This window comes from Rhinolophus ferrumequinum, chromosome 8 (assembly GCF_004115265.2).
Source record: "Rhinolophus ferrumequinum isolate MPI-CBG mRhiFer1 chromosome 8, mRhiFer1_v1.p, whole genome shotgun sequence".
Taxonomy (NCBI): domain Eukaryota; kingdom Metazoa; phylum Chordata; class Mammalia; order Chiroptera; family Rhinolophidae; genus Rhinolophus; species Rhinolophus ferrumequinum.
In genome coordinates, this window is record NC_046291.1 from 54,619,810 (window position 1) to 54,642,843 (window position 23,034).

Here is a 23,034-nt window from a genome sequence, read left to right on the forward strand (position 1 = left end):
AAAAGGTGTTCAGTGTGGTTACCATCAGCGTAGTTTTAAAATAGTTTTTTCCGTTCTTAAAACGTGTTTACGTTTTTTTTGGCACCCTCTGTATAATAAGAGCGATGCTTGATTTGGGAACATCCACTGGTTTTATATTTTGGTGTTCCAAGAAGTAATCTTCCTACATTTGGGTTATAGTTTTTCTTTCACTGTTGACATTTCACTAAAGAAACAAAGCAAATGAAACAACTGAAAAAGACAAAAACAAAAAAATAAAAACTCAGGAACCCTGGTGTTACCTTGATAGCCCTAGTTCTATAATTCGTGATGTAAGTAACTGATCTTCTTCTTGGGGTTATTTATTTAATTTGTTGATAATTCAGGCCCATATCTGCATCTTACTCTTATAACCTGGCTGGAGACTGCCTCCTCTAGAAAGAGTGGAACTTAAATAATTCCATTTTGCCACTCGTTAGAATCTAAATAAAAGTCTACTGGTAGAGTTAGAAACTACGGGTTTATTATAAAAAATTCGTAGACTTCTCTAGTCTTCCTGATCTATATGCTCTCTTAACCATGGATTAAAAAGAGCTGGCTCCACTTATCATGTGACCTGTAAATTTCTTTTTCCTTCTCCACAGAAAGCAGTCCTCATCATTTTCATAAATGTTACCCAGGTGAATGGGCCTGTCCAGAGTCTGGGAAATGCATTCCAATTTCAAAAGTTTGTGATGGAATCTTAGATTGTCCATCAGGAAGAGACGAAGCCAATGTCACTGTACGTCGACATTGTGGTGAGTATGGAAATTGGTCTGGGTGGCTTTCAGATAAAGATGTTTCTGTTTTCCTATAACACATCCCCAGGTATAGAGAACATCAGTTGTCGTTTGCATAGCAAACTATCCCAAGACTTCATGGCTTAAACCAACAAATATTTATTATTTCTCACAGTTCTGTGGGTTGGCTTGGTAGTTCTTCTGACCTAGGCCAGCTCACTCCCTTGTCCGCATGTGGCGATAAAAACTTGGGCTAGTCCAGGCTTATTTACATAGTGGTAGAAAGGGCAAACTCTAGTGCATGAGCTTTTTTAAGCCTCTGCTTATGTCATGTTGCTCAATGTCTTATTGGCCAAAGCAAGTCACTCAGCCAAGCACAGATTCAATGGATTGAAGAAATAGATTCCATCTCTTGATGGGAGGAGCTTCAAATATTTGTGGCTTTTTTCTTTCACCCAGGCAGAATGGTTTTAATGGCCATTTTGATGACTCTAAAGATGTTCTACAGATTTTATTCCCTGGCTTGTATTTGTGGAAAAAGAAGTTTTTGGTTCCTGGGACATATACTTTGAGTTAGTTTTTTTTTCCCCTTCTTTATCTGTACTCTAGAATATTCACCCCACCATCAACCCGTGAGCTCCGTGGACAGCTGACTGTCCTGTAAGAGAATAACGATTTATGACCTTGATTTCGTCAGTGGTATATTCTCTAAATTATCTAGTACTTGCCTAGAAGTGGCCATGTACCTGTAACCATAAGGTCATTTTCTGTGTTTTTTTTTGAAAAAAACCTGTAATATTTACATCTGCAGAGACTATATGGCATTCTGTTTTCCCCCTGTTTCATTTAGGAACCCTTTAGAAAAAGTGTTAAAAATGAACAAGATATATATATACTTAGGGTATAAAATAAAAACAAATAGTACAAAATACAATACAAAACAGAAAATAAAATTAACAGAAAAAAATATAGTCACCTGAAATCCCACCACTTAGCCACGGTTAATGTTTTTGGTGTTATTTTCAATCCAGTCACTTGGTAATTCTTGGCCTCTTCTACTACGTAGATACAAAGGTAGACTTATGACCCAATTTTTCCATAAACAGCCCTTACATTAATGATGACTTACGTTAATTCTTGCAAATAGTTATAACTTTAAAAAGGACTCTTTTAAAAAAAAATTTGAATTGAGCTTTTGTATTGTAATTATGTAACATTGCAGTAAGGCTTGAATGGTGACAGATTTTCTGTGCCTCGACTACATGCTTACTTAGCTTTTAGTTTTGAAAAAAGAAGCTCTTAGGTAAAAGTCTTGTCCAGAGGTCACCATTCATTTAACAAAGTGTTTTTTCTCTATTTAGATGTGACTTTGTGTCCTTTCTTGGGCTGTGAGTATCAATGCCACATGGCGCCATTTGGAGGGGCGTGTTACTGTCCCCCAGGTTACGTCGTCGACCAAAATAACACCCGTAAATGTATCGGTAAGTGACAGGTGGCAGAGTCTGTGCTTTCATCACAGTGCTTGCCACCCTGATGGGTTCTAGGATCTTCGACAAGAAGAAGTTTATACTTGTGCACAGGAGTGATGGTCTGTATGGTAAAGGGCAACAGAGTCCTCACAGAAAATGTGGATGATGTGAAACTTTAATTCTAAGAAGTTTCTATGAGGTGCACAAGGCAAAACAGTGGTTCTGTGATGAGTGAGTTGATAGCTACATGGATACCTTTTACTACCTGAAGACGGAGATAGTCTTTTTGTGTTTTCTTTTTGAGTATTTGGAAGCAGGTTTGGTATGGCCATACTGGGTGTTAAATACGGAAATACTGCCATGTGGTTGGTAAACAGCGGCTGCCTTGAATCCATCAAGTCACACCCCCCCCCCCCCCACCCCGCTTCTCTGGCCTCTTCTCCAGTATGCTCAGACCGTTCCAGGATCCAGCAACTAAAGCGGGGTTCATAGCAGAAGAGCATCAGGCCACTGCTCCGCTGACCACACTGATACACTGAGCCGTGCTGGTGGTTAATCCCACTGGTTTTTTTTTTTTAACCTCTCCTGGAAGCTAACATTCAAGAAGGACAAACTTTACCCTGTTGCTTCCAGCTGGTGGCTGGCATTGAACTAGGCACCAGCGCACCAAATATTCCCCACACCTCTCCTACCCAAATCATAAGAATGACTTCTCTCACTGGGAAGTTTTGAATTCAATATGAGCTAGATTTGTATCCCACTGAGGTTAGGACGGGGTCTCATGAAGGGAGAATTAGACATGGCCAAGTATCATTGATTGGCAGTCAGTTTTTTAGAATTTGAACAATGAATTTTTAATGCTCCGATTTCTTTTTTCTTCTTTCTAATTTTTGATACGTGAACGACAAATGTAGTAGCAGAAAATGACCACAGAGGTTTAAAAAAAAAACTTTGTTTTTGCTGGTGTTTGGAGCGGGCATCTAGAAGGCAACTGAAAGATTCATTAAAATTAAGTTTGGTAGTCGTCTATAGATCTCCAAAAGATAGATGATTCAGAATTTTCCCTGGATATTTGTGTTCTTTGATATTCCATAGAAATTTGAGATTCTTCAGGGCTTTCTGGATAAAAACAAAACATGGCATACATAAGAAGTACTTTTATAAAAGTGTTTCTTATGAAATAACATCTAAAATATTAACATCATTTGGCCAAAAAGATTGACTTTAGAAAAAACCTAATGAACTTATTCAGTCTTTAGTCTCAGCTCATGGTTTCCAATTTAAATATACTTTCACAGTTATGGTTGATCTTCATAGCCACTCTAGCCAGAAAAACTTTTAATGCCAGAAATAAACTCTGCTTTACAAATTAAACTTGGAACTGTTGAGAAAGGCTATTCCTCAATGTTAATGAGAACTATAAAAATGGGGCTGATTTCCCTGTCATATGCCAAGAAAAACAGGATTTTTATATCTGGTAAAGCAATCCAGTTGAAGTTGTCCTTTTGTTCAAAGTGGGTAATTTTAGGTTTCTAATGTCAGGGACTGTATCTCAAAGTTTGCCCAAAGATTGCTCCTTTTAAGTAACTATATTCGACAAGACATTTTAAGATCACGTGCTTTATGCAAGTCAGCCCTAGAGAAGCCGAAGACTCACAGCTGAATTATTTGAGAAAACCACAAATTTCTAATCATTTCAAAACATTTTGTAAATAAAACATTATGATTTGCAACCGGCATTAAATGAGAACACTTTCTGTGTTTTCTTATCATTCTCATTACATTGGGGATGCATTTAAGACATTTAAAAATGCTTTTCACACGAATGCCCTTCTTTGTTCGGCGGCTTTCTGACTTTGGCACCCCTGCGTGTGCTCCCTGGCATCGCTGTGAGGGCAGCACCCCTTTTCTCTCTGTGTGGTGCTCATCTGTGGGTGTGAGGCTGTTCTTTGTCTTTGGCGAATGTCAGGCTTCTCCACCCCCCTTTACTGCCACCCAGCTGCCAATCCGATTTCCAGTGTTTTAGTTCTCCAGGCTCTCCCCCTTTCTTTTAGTAGAAAAGGAATTCCAATAGAAATACCAGAAGCCACATTCTCAGTATTACATCAGCTTTTCCTCTTTCAGCCCCCAAAGAGGAGTTGGGGCTGGCTTGTCTTGCAGTTGAAACTTGACAGGCCTTATGTCTTTTCCGTAAAAATGATTTACTCTTTCAGAATCCCTAGTTCAGTCTTGTGATTCCCCACAACCTGTTTGTTCTCAGTGTTTTCTTTTTTCTTTTTTTTTTTTTTTTACCCTGAAGTCCAGATAGCACATTTTCCAACATCTTTCCCGAATGTCTAAGTCAGTTATAATCTTTGGGTTATATATCCAAGGGTCTAGGGCTTCTCATATGTCAGAGGTCTGGGCCACTTCCATATTTTTGTAGCCATTAAGAAATGAAAAACTGTCATAACAGGGTTTTTACCTTGAACCTATTAGTGAATGTAATATAAAAAGTTGCAATATTATGCACAAGATAATTTCAGGATTTACAGAAAACATTCAATTCAGAACATACTGGAAGTAGTAGTGTGATCTGCTACTGGGCTCTCGTTTCACGTTCCGTGACGAACATCTTTCAGTTCCTTGAGTATGTGCCTGGGATTTTAGTCCAGATACCCTTGTTTGGACATCAGCTCAAAAGCTTACATTTGAAGGCCTTAGCATCTTACCACCTGCAGAGACCTTTTCTGTGACCTTCTCTGTCCTTCCAGAACGTGTTCTTTGACCCCTGAGTTTTGAGGCTGGGTTAACATTTATGTCAAAGAAGGCGATGTTTTGCTCTCTTTGTGAAGAGAACTCATTAGTTTCAATACATGACATTATGAAACCAGTTACACTTGTTTCAGCTGACTTTTTAAGAAAATTGTTTTGGTTTGCTCTCTGAAGCATTTCAATTCAACAAATACTCTGTAGGGCTGTAATCCTCTGCCCGGCTGACTCATTACAGGGCTTCAGGTGTTGGAAATCTACACAACATTTATCATCGTAGACCTGGCTCCGCAGTGAATGCCTCAGTGGTAATCAAGAGTAAAATTGAATAATCCTGACATGAAATCTTATGTCTTTCTACCATTCATCTGCTGCTGGTAGTCTTGACCTGGTGGCATGCTGAAGCAGTTTACTGGGGTTGTTGTTTCTGATTGACAGGACATGCTGTTTGTTGATGGAATGACGTTGTGGTGCAGAGTTAGGGCAGGAAGTTCATTCAGCATGGTGGTATTTCACACAGCCAGATGGATCAGAGGATGTCCAGGGGCGTCTAAGCTAAAAAGGGCTTTTGGAATTATTTTCAAAGCAGTATTTTTTGGCAGGAGGGGACAAAGAATATAAAGGAAATACAAATAATAGGGTGGAAGGTGGGTATTGAAATGCATTATTTTAGTGTTTTAGATAGTTTCCACTACCTTTCCTGTGCTCATGAAAATCCTCAAGACTACTTTCATTTTTCTTGTCTTCAGTTTAATTGACTATGAATATTAATTAGCCTTTATTTTTTCCCAAATGCAGAATATAATTTTATTTAGTCATTAAAAGTGACAGTGATTTTATAAGCTCATTCAAACCTTTCAAGTACTTGTAGTCCAGGTGATAGGAAGGGCATTTGCACCCACAAATTCCTAGTTTTGGCTTCTCCACCTTTGGTTTTCTTCTGTTTGCTCCCAGGTGACTCCAGGCTCTTAAGCGTAGTCTCATCAGTCTTGCATTCAAAATGAGGTCATGACATTCTGGGAGTTGGAGGGCGAATGTCCTGTACTTTCATTCCTGCTGAGGCGAAGCCTCAGGTGGTATTTTCTCACGGCCGAGATGAGGGCACAGAAGAGATTGATCCATGAGGGCTTTTTGTTTATACCTACATGTCCTTTCATCTTGTCATGTCCAAATTGGATTAATTTTTTTTCTTTGGTTAGTAACAGTCCTTGAAAAGAAAGATATGCTGGCTCATGTTGTTATGTTTGGGAAAACTAGAACCATTAGCTCATTTCTAGGATCTTCTTGGGCTTTCTAGGTAATGAGATAGTGAGCCATCTCTAGCAGGTGTGGTAGAACCCAATTTGCAACGCTTACATTTACTGCAAATGTAATCAGATCCTAGAAATCTGGAGAATTCTAGGCCTGAGGGTACAATGGTTTCAGGAATTATAATTTACTTGAGAATTTTCTGAAGCTCAAGGGCCTGGGAACCCTGTTTATAATATGCTGTGGAAGAGAGCAGGGTGAAGAATGGATGTGATCTTGGAGGGTCAAACAAAACATTTGGCATTGATCTATCAAGAAGAGGACGACTTCTGTACCTTTTAAGCTTTACAATCTTTAAGAAACTCTCTTTAGATCGTGTTGTTCTCCCCCCCATATTGTATTGCTTATAGGTCAATTATATTGAATCACTTTTTACATGGTAGAACTGGGACTACTGTGGCTTTGAACAGGCTTCTGTCATGTAATGGGCTTTCAATAAACATTTATTAAATGAATGAATAATAAGTTAATGAAGATATTTTTCATGTCTTCAAAATAATTTCAACTTAACTTGGTTATGATTTTCTTTTGACATCGGAGGAAAGGCAGCTGGGTAAATACACCTTTCCAAATACTTTATTGCAGTCACCGATTTGTGTCTTCTTAAAGGTCTGGATATAAGGCAGGTCTTACTTTCTTCTGAAGTAGCAATGTCCTATAGATCTTTCTTCAATGATGGAAATGTTCTATATCTACACCTTCCAGTATGGTAACCACTAATCATATGTGGCTATTGAGCACTTGAAATGTGGCAGGTGTGACTGAGAAAGTGAACTATTAATTTTATTTCATTTTAATTCATTTAAATCTACATTTAAGAAGCCACAGAGGGCTATTGGCTACTGTATTGGAAAGCACAGTTTTAAAGTATTTACATCAAAATTCAGATATTTTGTAAGCCAACATTAATAAATGAAATGAGATATCACAAGGCTATGAATCCAAGCAGCATTGTGCATCTTCTGTAAAGTTATCCTTTATGTAGATTTTTATAAACCTGTTTAAATGTTCTTGGTTTATCCCTAGGGGGAAGAAGCCAGTTCTGAGTTCCTATTGTATGCTTAGAATCTGTGCTACTCTCAGACAGTGTTTATTTAGACAGGATCATCACCATATTCCCGTACAGTTGTCCAAGTTTTTTTTTAAGAGGGTGATAAAGAAATGCTGGCAAACATGATTGCAAATGTTCATTTCTCATGTGTCAGATTTTGACGATTGCCAGATATGGGGAGTTTGTGACCAGATGTGTGAAGACCGAATTGGCCACCACCAGTGCCATTGTGCGGAAGGGTATATCTTGGAGCATGAGCAGCATTGCAAAGCTAATACTTCCTGTGAGTAAATTAGAGCACTTGTATCTCTGTACAGTAAATTCCTGACTAATATCCTCCTTCTACAGCAGATGATGAAAGAAATTCACAAATCAGTAGTGTCTCCTGCTGTTGGAAGAATGGCTCCACATTAATTTTACACTTTGATTATTAAGGACCAATTTGTGGATTAATGATGATCATTATTAATAGTGTTTTTTTTTAATTGGTTGCTTGTTCACTTTGGGCCTGGGCTGTTATGTCATCCACCACAGTTAATCATGGAATAAATTTTATGCCTACGTTTGACCTACTTGGGCGTTTAACTTTTAATTTACCTATCACAAATGTAGGTGATAAGGCATCTGTAGAAATAATTTTGGCATTGTTTATGCAAAATTTAAGGGTGTTTCAAAATGTAACTGCTAAATCTGGATTACAGTTTGTAATCCAAATGCCCTCCTCATTCTGGATGTTTTGTTGGAGTCAATCTAAGAGTATTGTAATACAGAAGTTATGGAGAAAATCTGTTAAAAAAGATGCTTCTTCCCTTCCCCTCCCTGCTGAAGTGTTTTTGTTACCATGAATTTCTGGATAAGAAGATCTCAACTTTACTCCTTTTTTCCGTTTATTTTTAATTTTTTTTTTATTTTACACTTGATTTTAAAGTACCTTTGGTGGCCTTCTGTAACTTATCTGCGCACATGATTGATGAATGGCCCATTTTCTAGTTGCTTTTGTGTAGAAATACCTGTTTTACTGTGTGTTAACTTTTAGGGACAACTAATTTTTAACAATTAAATTTATTTATTTTTGAATAGATAATCATATATTCAAATTTTAAATTATAAGAAGTAAATAGTAAATGTCTCCTCCATTTGTTCCCCTCTGCCCAGTTTTCAGTTCCCCTCTCCCATGGATAATTGCTGTCAATTTCAATTTTCGGGATTGTTAAATGCATAAATAAGGATATACAAACATAGCTATTTAATCCTATTTTTACATGTATGGTAGTAAGCTACCCACACAGGTCTGTATCTTGCCAATGTTACATCATATATTTTCAAGAGGTTTCCATATCAACACAGAGAGGTCTTTCTCATTCTTTTTTTCTAGTGGCATAATGTTCTATTCTTTAGATGTGCATAATTTATTTAACTAGTGCCCTACTGATAGACTTCTATGTCATAAAGGCTATGCGTTTACTATTGCAAACAGGACTGTGATGGATAACCTTATTCATTTTGCATACTTGTGAGTATAAAGGTAGAGGTGATTTGGATCCACCTTTGAAATGTTTTTCAGAGAATGATTTCCTAGTGATCCTTAAAATGAGTTCTGTGTTTTACACAACCTAAAGTGCCATTTTATCAAGGATTCTTGAAAATATGTGATATATTCCCCTCCGTGTCATTGAAAGTGCATTAGACTAGCGGTCGGGACACTTGAATTCTTGGCAGACTGTGTTCTTAATTTACTGTGACTTTGAGTACTTCATTAAGCATCTTTTTGCCTTGGTTTGCCCATTGGCAAAATGGGTGGAATGGCACCTCTGTGTCTGGGTCAGAAGTTTATTTTAAAATCAAATAAGAGGACAGAGAAGAAAGTATTTGAAAAAGCAGAAAGCATATCAGTTGTAAGTTACTTCATTATCTTTGCTCACTGGAAAGAGTGATAATGCCTTCCTTTACCTTTAGCTGGCGAGGCCTCCATTATCTTCTCCCATGGTCGGGATTTGCTAATTGGTGATATTCATGGAAGATCCTTTGCGGTCCTGGTAGAGTCTCAAAATCGTGGAGCGGCGGTGGGTGTGGATTTTCACTATCACCTACAAAGAGTCTTTTGGACTGACACCGTGCAAGATAAGGTAAATAGAAATTTCAGGAGCGTAGCTTGGAGCTGATAGAACCCCAAGCACAAAGTGTTGATAGCTTTTCACTTTGGGGGGAGTTGAGGGGAAAGTTCCTTTGTTTTCTAACAAAAAAGGCCCTTGAGATATTTTATGTTAATCAGCACCTTTTCCATGCTATACTATTACATGGGACCTATTAAACAAAGCAGTCTATTATATGGATTAGCCTTGAGCAACTTTTAATTTTATTCGAAATGGAGTCCAAAAGCCTAATTAAAAGAAATAGTAGACATTCTTTCAAAACTGGATAGATATTTGGTAGTAATTTTTGAAACTTGATCATTTAAAATGTAAAAAGTACTCTGCTTTCCCGAATGATAAAAATCAGATTTTACCTGCATCTTCTAAATGGAACCATAATTGAGGATTGGGTAACAAATATTGACAGTATTTTGTCTAACAGCCAAATTTTCATTGTACTGTCTTATTTGGAAAGTGTGATGGATTTAACTGCAACTTTGAGCAATACAATGGAGATTTTTAAAACAAATTTTAAAGACTCCTGAGGAATTATGAAACTTTATTTATTTCTCTTATATTTCCTTGTGCCATTAATAAAATTCTAGTTCCATTAAGTGATAATTTGCATACAATTTTTAAGAATTGAGAATTTGGATTATTAGCCTTTCTGATCTGATTAAAATCGAAACAAACTACCACTACTGTTTCTACCCAAAACATCCACATTCTTTAATTAAACTTTTGATATATTTACCTCATATGTTCTTTAAAAGAAGTTCTTCCCCCCGCAGTATCCCATGTTGTAAAATAGCAAATCACCAGTGAAATTAATTTTTTAGTCTATGACTGATGTGTACAACATAGATACACTGAATGAAGGATAGGAAAGCAGTGCCCAGTTAGTTATGCTTAAGAAGTATAGTAATTTGGGTTTTTCTTTCAGGTTTTTTCAGTTGACATTAATGGCTCAGATATCCAAGAAATTCTGAATGTTTCTATTGATGATCCAGAGAACCTGGCTGTCGACTGGGTTAATAATAAACTTTATATGGTGGAGACCAGGGTCAACCGCATAGATATGGCTAATTTGGATGGAAGCCACCGGGTTATCCTTATCACTGAAAACTTGGGGCATCCTAGAGGAATTGCCCTGGACCCCACTGTTGGGTAAGTGATGTGAAAACACACTGATTCCAGTATTCTTGGAGTTTTATGTCTTCTCCTATGCATAAAACATCCATTGGATTAATTAAAAGTTAATTCTGATTTCTTTTAGGCTCTGTGTTCTAGAACCTATTTTACTTTATGTCTCTGTTCAGAGAAGCTTTAAAGGAGTTGGCTAAGTATCATCTCATTTGAGGATATGTAATGCAAACACACTTACCGGTATACTAAAACTATGTGATGTTTCTGGGGTATGAACTTTGTCCTTAGTGTTGGCCATATTTGCCTGGCTGAGAGATTGAACTCTGTGTTCTGACTCAATCCAGTAATCTTGTTGCAACTAAACTTTCGTTTCACTATTATAAAGATGATCACTCTATCATAAATTAGCTGTAAAGTTTTTTAAATTGGGACAATAAGATTGAAACTATCCCTTTTAGTGCTCTCCTGTGGTGGAGATGTCAGTGCTAATCCTGTATCACCAGTTGTTCAGTGTGAATCAATGCAGCAAGATTGATAATGCTTACTTTTCTTCAGGTATAAATCCAAATTTTCCTGATCTCCACATTTGAGAACAGTTATCGGAGACTTAGCTTTCTCTTAGGTTTTCACAGTTGATTCTTAGGATGCTTGTATAAACTTTGGGCTCCTTAAGTGTTGGTTAGTAGTGATTATTCATTTCTACCGCATGATATCAGCCGTCCTTCCTTGAAAACGATGGATATGTTCTCTAGACTATGCGTTAGAACGGGAAATTAAGGAGGGAAATGGCTTGTTAGCTTATTTTAAAATGTATTTGCAAAAGAGAAATGAATGAGCCAGGGAACGGGGAGAAAGTTAAGAGGGTAAATATGAATTTTTAGACTGCCGTATTAGTGCATTTTTTTTGTTGATTCTTTTTATTGGGGAACAGTGTGTTTCTCCAGGGCCCATCAGCTCCAAGTTGTTATCCTTCAGTCTAGTTGTGGAGGGTGCACCTCAGCTCCAAGTCCAGTCGCTGTTTTCAATCTTTAGTAGCAGGGGCACAGCCCATGTGGGTTCAATCCCATGTGGGAATTGAACCAGAAACCTTGTTGTTGAGAGCTCGAGCTCTAACCAACTGAGGTACCTGGCTGCCCCTTAATGCGTTTTAAAAGTTGCTATCTGGGGTTGTTGCCTCTCCTGATTGGCCTTCATAGTCTCTGCTTTTTAATACTTTTTAATTTCTTGTTGTTTTATACCCCCATAGTTCTCTAATCAGCTGGATGAAATTTCCATGGATCTAAACACGATCTAAAAATACATTTTCCAGCTAAACTTGTAAAATAACTGACTCTTTCATCTTTTGTTTTTCTTTTGTAGTTATTTATTTTTCTCAGATTTGGAGAGCCTTTCTGGGGGACCTACCGTAGAAAGGGCTTTCATGGATGGCACTAACCGTAAAGATTTGGTAAAAACAAAGCTGGGATGGCCTGCTGGAATAACTCTGGATATTGTATCAAAGCGTGTTTATTGGGTTGATTCCCGGTTTGATTACATTGAGACTGTAACTTATGATGGAATTCAAAGGTAAGAAGTGTATATATATATATATATATATATATATATATATATATATATTTATAACTTTATGAGTTTTGGAGAAAGTACATAAAATTTATGGAGAGGAATATCAATGGACCAGAATTAAAATATTGCTTTTTTGGTTGAAATTATGGTTTGAATGACCTTTGTGTTGACATTTGCTTGAAGTGACCTGCTTTGAGTTTTGTTAACTTTTCTTGTGTTCTATAATAATAATCATTAAATATTGCCTAGAAATTTGTTCTTTGATTTCTCCTCCCAGCCCCTCTTCCGCTCCCAGATAAAGCACATTTTTTTTTTCATTAACTCCTGAGTCTATTTATACCCAAGCACATTATACTCTGAGTCCCTTATGGTTTGTTTCTAAAGATCATTTTATCTTTTAGTGTTCTAACTTCCCCCCCAATAAATAAGTGCTTTATTTTTCATTTAACATTTTCTGGTAGAAATTAATTGGATTTTTCTCTGGCCTTATATATATTTAAAATTTCAAAGAGAAATTCTGACTCGTATTTTCACCTGGTATACTTCAAAGATACTTAGAATATTTGAATGTAGAATGTGGCATATTTTTTCTTCATTTTCTTTTTCTGATTAAAACTAACTGTAAATTAGTTAAATTGTTAACTATTTTCTCCTTTTGGTGTTTTCAAAAATTGGTTTAAAAATGGTCTTCAAATTTTGACCAAGAAAAATTATTCTGTGCATCCAGCAAACAAACTGGCCGGTTAAACTTTTCTAAATGACTTGATTTTATTATTTTCTCAATGAAAAGAATACTATCGTTTTGTTTTCTCTTTTAGCTATTTTGTAAGGATGGTATCACAGTTTGTCACTGGATTTTATATTCTTGGAACAGTCTCTACTTGTTTAAATAAAGTGATTGGGTATTAAGACTATGGCTTCTTGTCACTGAAACTGGTTCCTATAGAATATGAATTAATTTATTGAAAAAATATTAGTTAATCCGTTAAGTCATATAAAAATAATTGAGAAATTGCTTAATTTTTCTCTCTTTCACAGCATATATTATATAGTCCAAATATTTTTACGCTGAGGTTAAAGTAAAACATAAAAGATAAAATATTAATAGAGTTTCAGAAAAATCAGTGGTTTGCTGGCTGTGAAGAAACATCAAAGTGATGTTAAAGCTCATGAGTATAGCTGAAACCATAGGCATTGCCTCTTGCTTTGGTGTCATTCAGGGTTCTAGAATTTGCTAACTGAAAAAACCATTCTCCAATCCTTTTTTTTTTTTTGTGTGTGTGGATGTATCAATAATTCTGCCCCCCCTTTTCAAGTTAAATTTATTGGGGTGACATTGGTTAATAAAATTACATAGGTTTCAAGTGTACAATTCTGTAATACATCATCTGTATATTGCATTATGTGTTCACCACCCAAAGTCAAATCGCCTTCCTTCACCATGTATTTGACCCTCTTTACCCTTCCCTCCCCTCTTACTCTCTAGTAACCACTAAACTGTTGTCTGTGTCTATAAGTTTTTGGTTGTTTGTCTTATTTTTTTGTTCCTTTCAGTTCTGTGTCCCACGTATGAGTAAAATCATATGATTCTTACCTTTTCTGTCTGACTTATTTCGCTTAGCATGATAATCTCAAGATCCATCCACGTTGTCACAAATGGCAGTATTTCATCTTTTCTTATGGCTGAGGAATATTCCATTGTATATAGTATATAACATATCTTCTTTATCCAATCATCTATTGAAGGACACTTTGGTTGTTTCCATGTCTTGGCTACTGTGAATAATGCTGCAGTGAACATAGGGATACATGTACCTTTACGGATAAATGTTTTCAGATTTTTTGGTAGATACCCAGAGGAGGGATTGCTGGGTCATATGGTAATTCTATTCTCAATTTTTCTGAGGAACCTCCATACTGTTTTCCATAGTAGCTGTAGCAACTTACATTCCCCCCAGCAGTGTATGAGAGTTCCCTTTTCTCCACAACCTTTCAAACACTTATTATTATTAGTCTTGTCGATTATAGACATTTTAACAGATGTGAGGTGGTATCTCATTGTGGTTTTGATTTGCATTTCCCTAATATCTAGTGAAGTTGAACATCTTTTCATATATATGTTGGCCATTTATATGTCTTCTTAAGAGAGGTGTCTGTTCAGGTTCTCTGCCCATTTTTAAATTGGATTGCTTTTTGTTGTTGTTGTTGTTGTTGAGTTGTGTGAGTTCTTTATATATTTTGGATATTAGCCCCTTATTGGAGGTGTTATTTGCAAATATTTTGTCCCATTTGGTTTGTTGCGTCTTTGTTTTGTTGACATTTTCTTTTGCTCTGTGGAAGCTTTTTCGTTTGATATAGTCCCATTCATTTATTTTTGCATTTACTTCCCTTCCCTTTGAGGTCAAATTCATAAAATCCTCTCTAAGACCAAGATAAGTTTAGTACCTATGTTTTCTTCTATGTAATTTCTTGTTTCAGGTCTCATATTTAGGTCTTTGATCCATTTTGAGTTAATGTTTCTGTATGGTGACAGATGGCAGTCTAGTTTCTTTCTTTTGCATGTGACTTTTTAATTTTCCCAGCACCATTCTCCAATCTTAATGTATCATGTCATTATTGAGTATTTCAAAGTGTGCAGTAACTTGTCACCTTAGTTTCTTTTTTCTCCTTTAGTATGTTTCTAGTGTTAGTATCTTTGAGTTTTCCTGGAGCGCTATTGTGCTTTTTAGTTTTGAGAGGCTGCTAAGATTTTTCTTGAGGTCTATTATGCCAAAAGGAAAAAAAAAGGTTTTCTTCATCAGCCATCTTCCGTCTCACTTTTAATATGGCCTAACTGAATGATCATTTATGCAGATGTAGTCATAGTGGGCACTGTTGATTTCTTCCCCTTAGCACGTTTCACTTCTGTTTTCTTCCTATTTAAGTAGCTCTGGGCACGCTATGCCTCCACTGTGTATGGTCGGTTGATGGCTTCATTGAGAGGAACCCTATAAAACAGTGATAGCACTGTTTTTTTCTCTCCCTAGAGTGACATCAGGAACAGGTCTGTGTGTTTGTGTGGGTTGAATTCAACTACTCACTGTCCTGCACCCTAATTGCTGAGAAATGGTCAGTGGTTCAGTGTGAAGTACGTGTGGAAGGCATGCTCTCGCAGACTGCCATTCCCTTGTACACTCTCTCACTTACGGATTTCAAAATGATATGTCACATCTTTGTCCTTTGATATATGGGGCAACCTTGAAAGAATGAAGAGCAGATAAGAAAACAGTAATTTCTTAAAAAATCTAGAACAAGCTAGGACTGAGACTAGACTTGAAGTTTCAAAGGTCTTGTCTGAGGGATATATGAAAATCCTTCCATCAAATATAGGTGGGAATACACCTGTATCTTAAAATGTGTATTATTTATGTCTTCTATATTTGTAAGAAGAAATTTAGCTTTTTAAGCATTTGCTTGAAGTAATTCCACCTTCAATCAAAGTAAAACAAAAACAAACAAAAAATTGTATGATATATATCTTCTCCAACAGGAAAACAGTGCTTCATGGAGGCTCACGCATTCCTCATCCCTTTGGAATAAGCTTGTTTGAAGAGAGTGTATTCTTTACTGATTGGACAAAGATGGCTGTAATGAAGGCAAACAAGTTCACGGAGACCAACCCGCAAGTGTACTACCAGTCTTCCCTGAGGCCCTTTGGAGTGACTGTTTACCATTCCCTCAGGCAGCCCCATGGTAAGCTCCAGAACAATGGAAATCTTGTTTGGTACTGGCCTTGGTAGAAAGGTTTTCTCAAAGCTATGGAAGTTAATGATGAGTCGGTTCTCGTGAGATTTGGATGGTGTTCTCAAATATATGAAGAGTTATCTAGAGAGTTAAACCTTCTGAAATTGGCTCTGCAGATCCTGGGCATTCTTGAGAAGTTGACATATTTCAGAGTTAAAATGTCAAAGCTACAGGAAACTTAGAGATTAATTTAACAGATTTTTGTCACCTGCAATGTGCCAGATCGTGTCTAAATATTACTGATATAGCAAGAAAGAAACCAAACTCATTCTACTGGGAGAAATCTTGTAATTCAATCCTCTAGTATTACAGCTGAGGAAACTGAGGCCCAGAAGAAGACAATGACATGCCTAAGTGCTCATTTTAGGTACTGTCAGAGCCATTTATTTTTCTTCTTCTCTGTGGTATATGTCAGACACCTGTTCTTTGGTTTCCATTAGATCTGTCATAGGCTGACTGGGTTTGGTGACCCTGGATGGTCACTTATCCAAAAAAAGTAATATTTGTATTCAGACACTGTTTAGTTTTCTTTTATTTTATAGTAAGCTTTGTTTGTGTTTCAAGGTTTTAAATTGACATGTCTGTCTAGACTATATATGGCTCTTTTCTGTATTTACTTGTGCAGCAAAGAAATGAAATATAAACAACTAGACTATTGGTAGAATGCTTATTAGTGAACAGTAATTCAGAGAATGATAGATTTCACTCCATAACTCTCATGTTAAGTGGTGGGTCTCTGACCTTTCCTGGGCCACCACTCTTGCCACTTGGAGTCAGATAATCACATTTTGATCCAACCTGGCTGATGGAAAAAGACTATAATTAGGTTGATTTTTTTTTTCCCCCAAAGAAACCATTCAGATGAATATCCTTTAATGTAGTCATCCTGGGAAAACATACTTTATCCGGAAACATATTGTATCTGTAAACATTTTGGAAATCTCTCTTTGGAATAGTCAGTTCATGAACTATTTAAATCTGCCCATGACCAAAAATATTACCCAGTTTTATCATCTAAATTATTTCTGTTATTTGCCTCAGAATGATGTCTGGCTGTTGTAAACTCCAAATCAATCCATCTGAGATGGTAAAGAGTCTATTTTAAAGAATAAGTCAAGGTCAAGAAGACAATTTGAAAAGCACATATGACATTTTTAGCTGTGGCAGCATTGTACAGTGAACTTTCTGAGGTCACTGTGTTTGAGGATGGTTTTTGGAAGTACAAACTGGTTTGTGTTGCAGACATGTAGGGTTTTGGAGTGAGATCTGGATTTCAACCTAGTGTCACTGTTTAGCCACTGAATAATCTTGGGCAAGTTGTTTCATCTTTTGAAGACTTGGTTTCCTTTTCTGCAAAATTGGGGTACTGCTGCTTATGTCTTAGAGTCGTTGATTGTAAGTTGGCTTTCTTATAGAGTAAGCATCCAGTGAGTTATAGTTATTTATTATATCTTATGAATGGTAAAAGAACGCCAAAGTCTTTTTGGGAAGCAGTTATTTTCTAGTCACTGAGACTAGCAGACACAATTACTGGGGGGAGAGAACCCCCAGAATGATCCAGTTGTAGGAATCTTGCTTTTTTTTTTTTGTAGGAATCTTGCTTTTTGCCACCACCTGTTTGAGTAGATGGGAGAGTAGCGATGAGATTGGGAGGGCTAGTGCATCTAGATGCGGATGTAGCAACCAGTAGTGATGTCTCCGAATTTTAAACCCATTATTTACTTTTACCTACAGGGCTCAAAGTGGCTTTCCATGTTGGGGATAATTATACGTTTCTAACTGAGATTTAACCTTGTGCATTTTCCCCCCTCCAGCTACCAATCCATGTGGCAGTAACAATGGGGGCTGTGAACAGATCTGCGTTCTCAGTCACAGAACAGATAATGGTGGTTTGGGTTACCGCTGCAAGTGCACTTTTGGCTTCAACCTGGATGTAGATGGCCACCTCTGTGTTGGTAAGAAATCCGTTTTGGACTGTCTTTTTGGCAGACACCACAGGGGTACATGCTGCTCTTGGACTGGGCGAGCTCCCTGTGACACTTTTTCACTGAGAATAAGTGTTCTGTAGCCCATGGGGCATCGTCATCAGTGGGTACCACTCCCCTTATACTCAGAGCTGTGTACCTTTCTGTCCCTTGGGACTCTCCTTTAATTTCACAGGTTGGATTTCCTGGGGCTCCCTTTCCCCTTTGTCTCCTTCCTGAAATCTTTGTCTCCTTTATAAACTATGCTCTTGAAATTCCATAGGATTTAATTTTGAGTTCTTTTTTCTATTATGTATTCCTCTTCCACTTTAGATGTTAGCACTTCCCATCACTTTTATTGACCTGTCCTAGACTGCTACTTATGCCACTTTGAGTCAGGTAATCACATCTTGATCCCACCTGGCTTAATTGCTATCTTCCAACGCAAACTCATAAGTGTTGGGGTGGCTCCTTTCCTCATCTATTTTTCTCTTTTCAGTTCAAATTTTCCCTTTATATCTGCCTTTATGCTCTGGGATCCATTCTTACCTTAAAGACTTCCTTTTTCCCTCTTTGATTACTTACATATCTACTCATAATCCAGCCATTGCCTTGGCCTCTGCTGCTGATGAAATAAACTTCTACAGTATTTGTTTCTCTTATTCTGACTTTGACAGTGCTCCTTTTTATGCTTTTGACAAATTCTTGCTCCTCAGATGGTGCTTCTTCTGGCTTAGTATGTAAGTTCTCTTATTCCAATTCAGATAAATTTGTTAGCTTTGTAAATAATCCCAGATTTAGATAAAAATCACCCTCATTTAAAAATTCATATTTCTCAATTTTAGATAGAAATGACTCCAGAGACCTGCAGAACATGCCAGCACAACATATGTATTTTCATGAAAATTTTCTTTCAGTCAATCCAACTCTTGTCTTTAAAATGCAATTTTACCATCCAAATATCACGTATTCTAGATGTTTTCTTGCCATTCGCCATTATCCACCAAAATCTCTTTTAGTATCTGGTCTTAGTCAAAGATAACATGCTAGCAAGAGCTGTCTTGACAATTGTGATTAAACTAAAATCTGCATGCTACAGATTTCATGCAAAGCAAACGTGATTTCAAAAAAAAAATCATGTTTCTAACTATTATATCAATACTATGTTGTCTAATAATTTTGATTTTAAACTCCTTCTGCAATTTTTATATCTTTGTCTTGGATATACATCTTTTATCTCTCTGATTTCCTGACATACTGTTACTGTCTCCTTTGATTTTAAACAACACTCATTTCCCATTTCTTCTGTTTCTCCCCTCCCCTCCCTTCTTTCACACCTTTGATTTCTTCTCAATAATTGACCTGGTTGCTGTTACTTCTTCTCTTACTGGTCTTGACATCTGAAAAACTGCAGTAGGATTCTTGGTAATGATCTCTATACAAAAGTACATTCTCGAGAATGTTGATGGAATTACTAGGCAGTTCAGTTTATGCGGCTTTAAAAATAAAGCATAGAGGCACCATCTTTTATATAAATGCATCATAAGAGCAAGTTTCTCAGGAAGATATAAGATGGTAATACTTGTGTGCCTTCATTATCTCCAAGTATGTTTTCCACAGATTTATTTTTTATGTTTACTTCAGAATTACGTTTCAGAATTATAAAGTCTGTTTTACTGATGTGTAAGTAATTTCTCTGGAATTCAGAGAGGGCAGGAACCATCCGGTGGCTGACTGCTCTCTGTCCTTCTCCTTATAGCTGTTAAGCAGTTCTTGATTTTCTCATCTGAAGTGGCTGTTCGTGGGATCCCATTCACCATCTCTACCCAGGAAGACGTCATAGTTCCCGTGACAGGAAATCCTTCTTTCTTTGTTGGAATTGACTTTGATGCCCAGGAGAACACCATCTTTTTTTCAGATACATCAGTAGACATGATTTATAAACAGAAGGTCGATGGCACAGGTGAGAGAGGGTTTAAAAAATTTTTTTTTGCATGTTTTGTCTGTTTTTAATAATCATGCTAATAATTTGCTTTGTATTAGAAAACTTTGCATTCACTTCTTAAGCAGAGTCTTTTACTAAGCTTGCTACATACTTTTAGGTCAGGGAAAGAAATCAATTGCTTTTCTTACAAATTAAATTAAAATGAACACTTTTCCTTTATTTTCAAAATAAGTTATAAATGAGGGTGCATTTTAACAGTGACAAAATCAGTGTAAACGGAGCTGACACTCCATAAGAGTGTCAAGGGCATGAAAACAGTTAACGGGTTACGTGGCTAGAGGCTGTTCCTCATATGCAAAAGCCAGATTGATCCAATGGGACCACCTCTCCTTAGGAATGCTGCGCTCCCTGAATGCTGGGCTTGGAATAGTCACATTTTTAAAAAGACGTGAATTATATGCGAGTATGGGTTTACTGTACATTTTTAATTGATTGGAATTGTGTTAAAATCTTCATATTCATCACAGAAAGATAAATTAAGGTCAGTCTCATCTTACGTTTGGGTGCTTTATTAGATGATGGTACGATCCAGAACTTGGATTTTGCAACCCTGCAGTTTGAAAAAAGTTAGCCAGTATAACATAACAACGAAGAGGGGTAGTTCAGGAGCTAGACTGCCGAGTTTTGATTTGTGCCTTCTCCCGTTTCCTAGTTTTGTAATCTTGGGGAAGTTACTTAATTTCTTTCTACCTCACTCTCCTAAATATAGGAATAATAATAATACGGCTATTACATAGCTTGTAAGGTTATTGAGAAAATGTTAGGCTAATACATGTAAAACACCTAAAATAATGCCTGGAAAATAGTAAGTATTCAGGAAATATTAGCTATTATTATAGTTGTTACTAATGAAAAACCGTATCACCCTGTTCCATCCTTCCCCCAACCCAGACTTGCTCTTCAGCAGTAATTGCTTTCCATTTTTTCAGCACTTCTATCATTTGTCCCCATGTTTGTAATACTTTGCTTATACTATTATTTCTTGTCATTTTAGACTATTTACTTCCTTGTCACAAATGAGGATTTCACTCTTACATTCCCGCTCCTCCAACTTCCCTCTCTGCCCAGGCTCTTTAAAAAGCTAGATTGTAATTTTTGATTAAATTTATAGTAGCTGTTTATATTATTGAAATGATATAAATATTAGTATTATTCACTACTAAGCCAAGTAGTATTCTGTGATGGTATTTCTTGAACATTTTTTGATTTTGTTTTTCTGGAGTTATCAATTGCCCCACCTTCTTTTGCTTAGTTTCCTATATAATTATCATATATTTTTCCCCCAAATGCTCCAACAGATATATCAAATGTCTATCTATCTATCTATCTATCTATCTATCTATCTATCTATCTATCTATCTATCTATCATCTATCTATCATCTATCTATCTATAAAATGAAAATGATTAAATTTTTTCCGCCTCTGGAGACTTCTGTTCTCTGTTCCATTGAGACTCATTTCTCTCTGAATCTGGTGCATAGCTCTTGTCTTTCGACTTCCCTTTGTCCCGTTCCTGTGCAGTATCTCCTGTTTTGGACAGGACATTTATTTCTCTTTACAGATTTTTTTTCCCCTCATTTTGCTGAAACACAGGACACAGTAGCTTCTTAAGAAAAATGAGCAGAGTGTATAGTTTTTGAGTTTTTGTATGCCTGGAAGTGTTTTTATCTTGCCTTCTACCTTGACTATTTGGCTGGGTATAGAGTTATAGGGTGAAAATAATTTTACCTTGTAAATTTGAAGACATTGCTTCACTGTCTTCTAGTATCCAGTGTTGAGAATCCTATATCATGTCAAGTACCATTTCAATGTATTTGACCTTTTGGGCTTGTTATCATTATTGTTTTGTTTTCATTCCTTTCCAGAAGCTTTTAGAATCTTTTTGTTATCCCTTTTATTTGAAGATTTATGTCCTATTCTGGAAGAGTTTCTTGCCTCTGTTTTTTTTCTAATCTCTCTGTAATTCTTAATAGTAAAATGTTAAATTAACCATCTATTTGTTTTTTTATTTACTCTCCTAGTTCTAATTTCTATCATTTTGTTTTCCTTTCTATTAGATTTTATTTTTCTTTTTGGAATTTTAGTTTTCAGCCCTTTTATTGAATTTTTCAATTTTATTTACAATGTTTTCAATTTTGAAGAGCTACTTTATGTTCTTGGATTATTCCTTTTTTCCCATAAAACTTGTTCCAGAAATTCAATATCTTATTTCTCTGAAGATATTAATTACACTAAAAAGTGAATGTTTCTCTTTTAGTTTCCTTTTTCCTTTTGATTTGTTTTCAACTTGCTTTTCCATGATGGAGGCTTTCTTTCAATTTCTGTACCCTTGTTTGATATTAAGAGCAAGGTTGATGGATGGGCCTCACCAGCTGGCGAACTTCAGGTGATGAGGCAGCCTTTTGGTCGGGAGCTCACAGATGTCAGTACTAGTAAATCTTTTTCTGGAGACAGGCAGTTTTTCCTTAGTAGATGTCTCTGTTGCCCTCAGGGTGGAGAGTAAGAGGAGGTGTTGGAGCTGACTGGCAATAGTCTGGAGCAGTACAGAGGACAGGGAGCCGCGGACCTGTCAGTTCAGTATCCCCCTGACTCTCCTCTGTGCACTGTGTCCTGAACCCATAGCCTCTCTACTTCAGGTCCTCTGGAAAAGAAAATCTCTGTTCTGTTAGAGGAGGTGGATGGAAGGGAGTGGAATAGATGCTTAGGGTCTGGGAGGGACCTGGGGTCTAATTGCTCCTGATACTAACTTTTAACTAAGCCTTTAGTTGTTTGCCTCTGCCCTTCACAGAGCCTGGTGTCTCTGAGTGCACATATGCTGAGGTTTCTGCATGTATGTGGGTGTGGGTCTCCCTTCTGCTGGCACTTCGTCTGCAGCTTTCTCCCTCCACTTAGTGAGTTACTCCTCCTCCAATCTCTTTCTTTTCTATACTGGGGAAATCTCTCCTCTGCTCTTCTTTTACTGTCATTTTGATAGAGTTTGGAAGGAAGAAGAGGTAAATATGTGTGGTTAATTTGCTCTTTTGAAGCAGAATCCGTCTTTTCTGGAGACTAGAATTAGGTCCGCTGAGCCACAAGGCAGTATTGGGTTTCCTGCAGGTAC

The 23,034-nt window shown here is 36.9% G+C and overlaps 1 protein-coding gene across 1 annotated transcript in view; it reads left to right on the plus strand.

Annotated features, from left to right (window-relative positions):
* Positions 1-23,034, plus strand: part of LRP2 (LDL receptor related protein 2) — a 197,293-nt gene that overhangs the window by 60,959 nt on the left and 113,300 nt on the right. Inside the window, exons 8-16 of the mRNA XM_033112329.1 lie at positions 624-776; positions 2,120-2,239; positions 7,492-7,620; positions 9,294-9,463; positions 10,413-10,636; positions 11,975-12,181; positions 15,711-15,913; positions 17,779-17,919; positions 19,688-19,891. Of these exons, the coding sequence (XP_032968220.1) occupies positions 624-776; positions 2,120-2,239; positions 7,492-7,620; positions 9,294-9,463; positions 10,413-10,636; positions 11,975-12,181; positions 15,711-15,913; positions 17,779-17,919; positions 19,688-19,891 (1,551 nt within the window). The remainder of the gene's footprint in view (positions 1-623; positions 777-2,119; positions 2,240-7,491; positions 7,621-9,293; positions 9,464-10,412; positions 10,637-11,974; positions 12,182-15,710; positions 15,914-17,778; positions 17,920-19,687; positions 19,892-23,034) is intronic.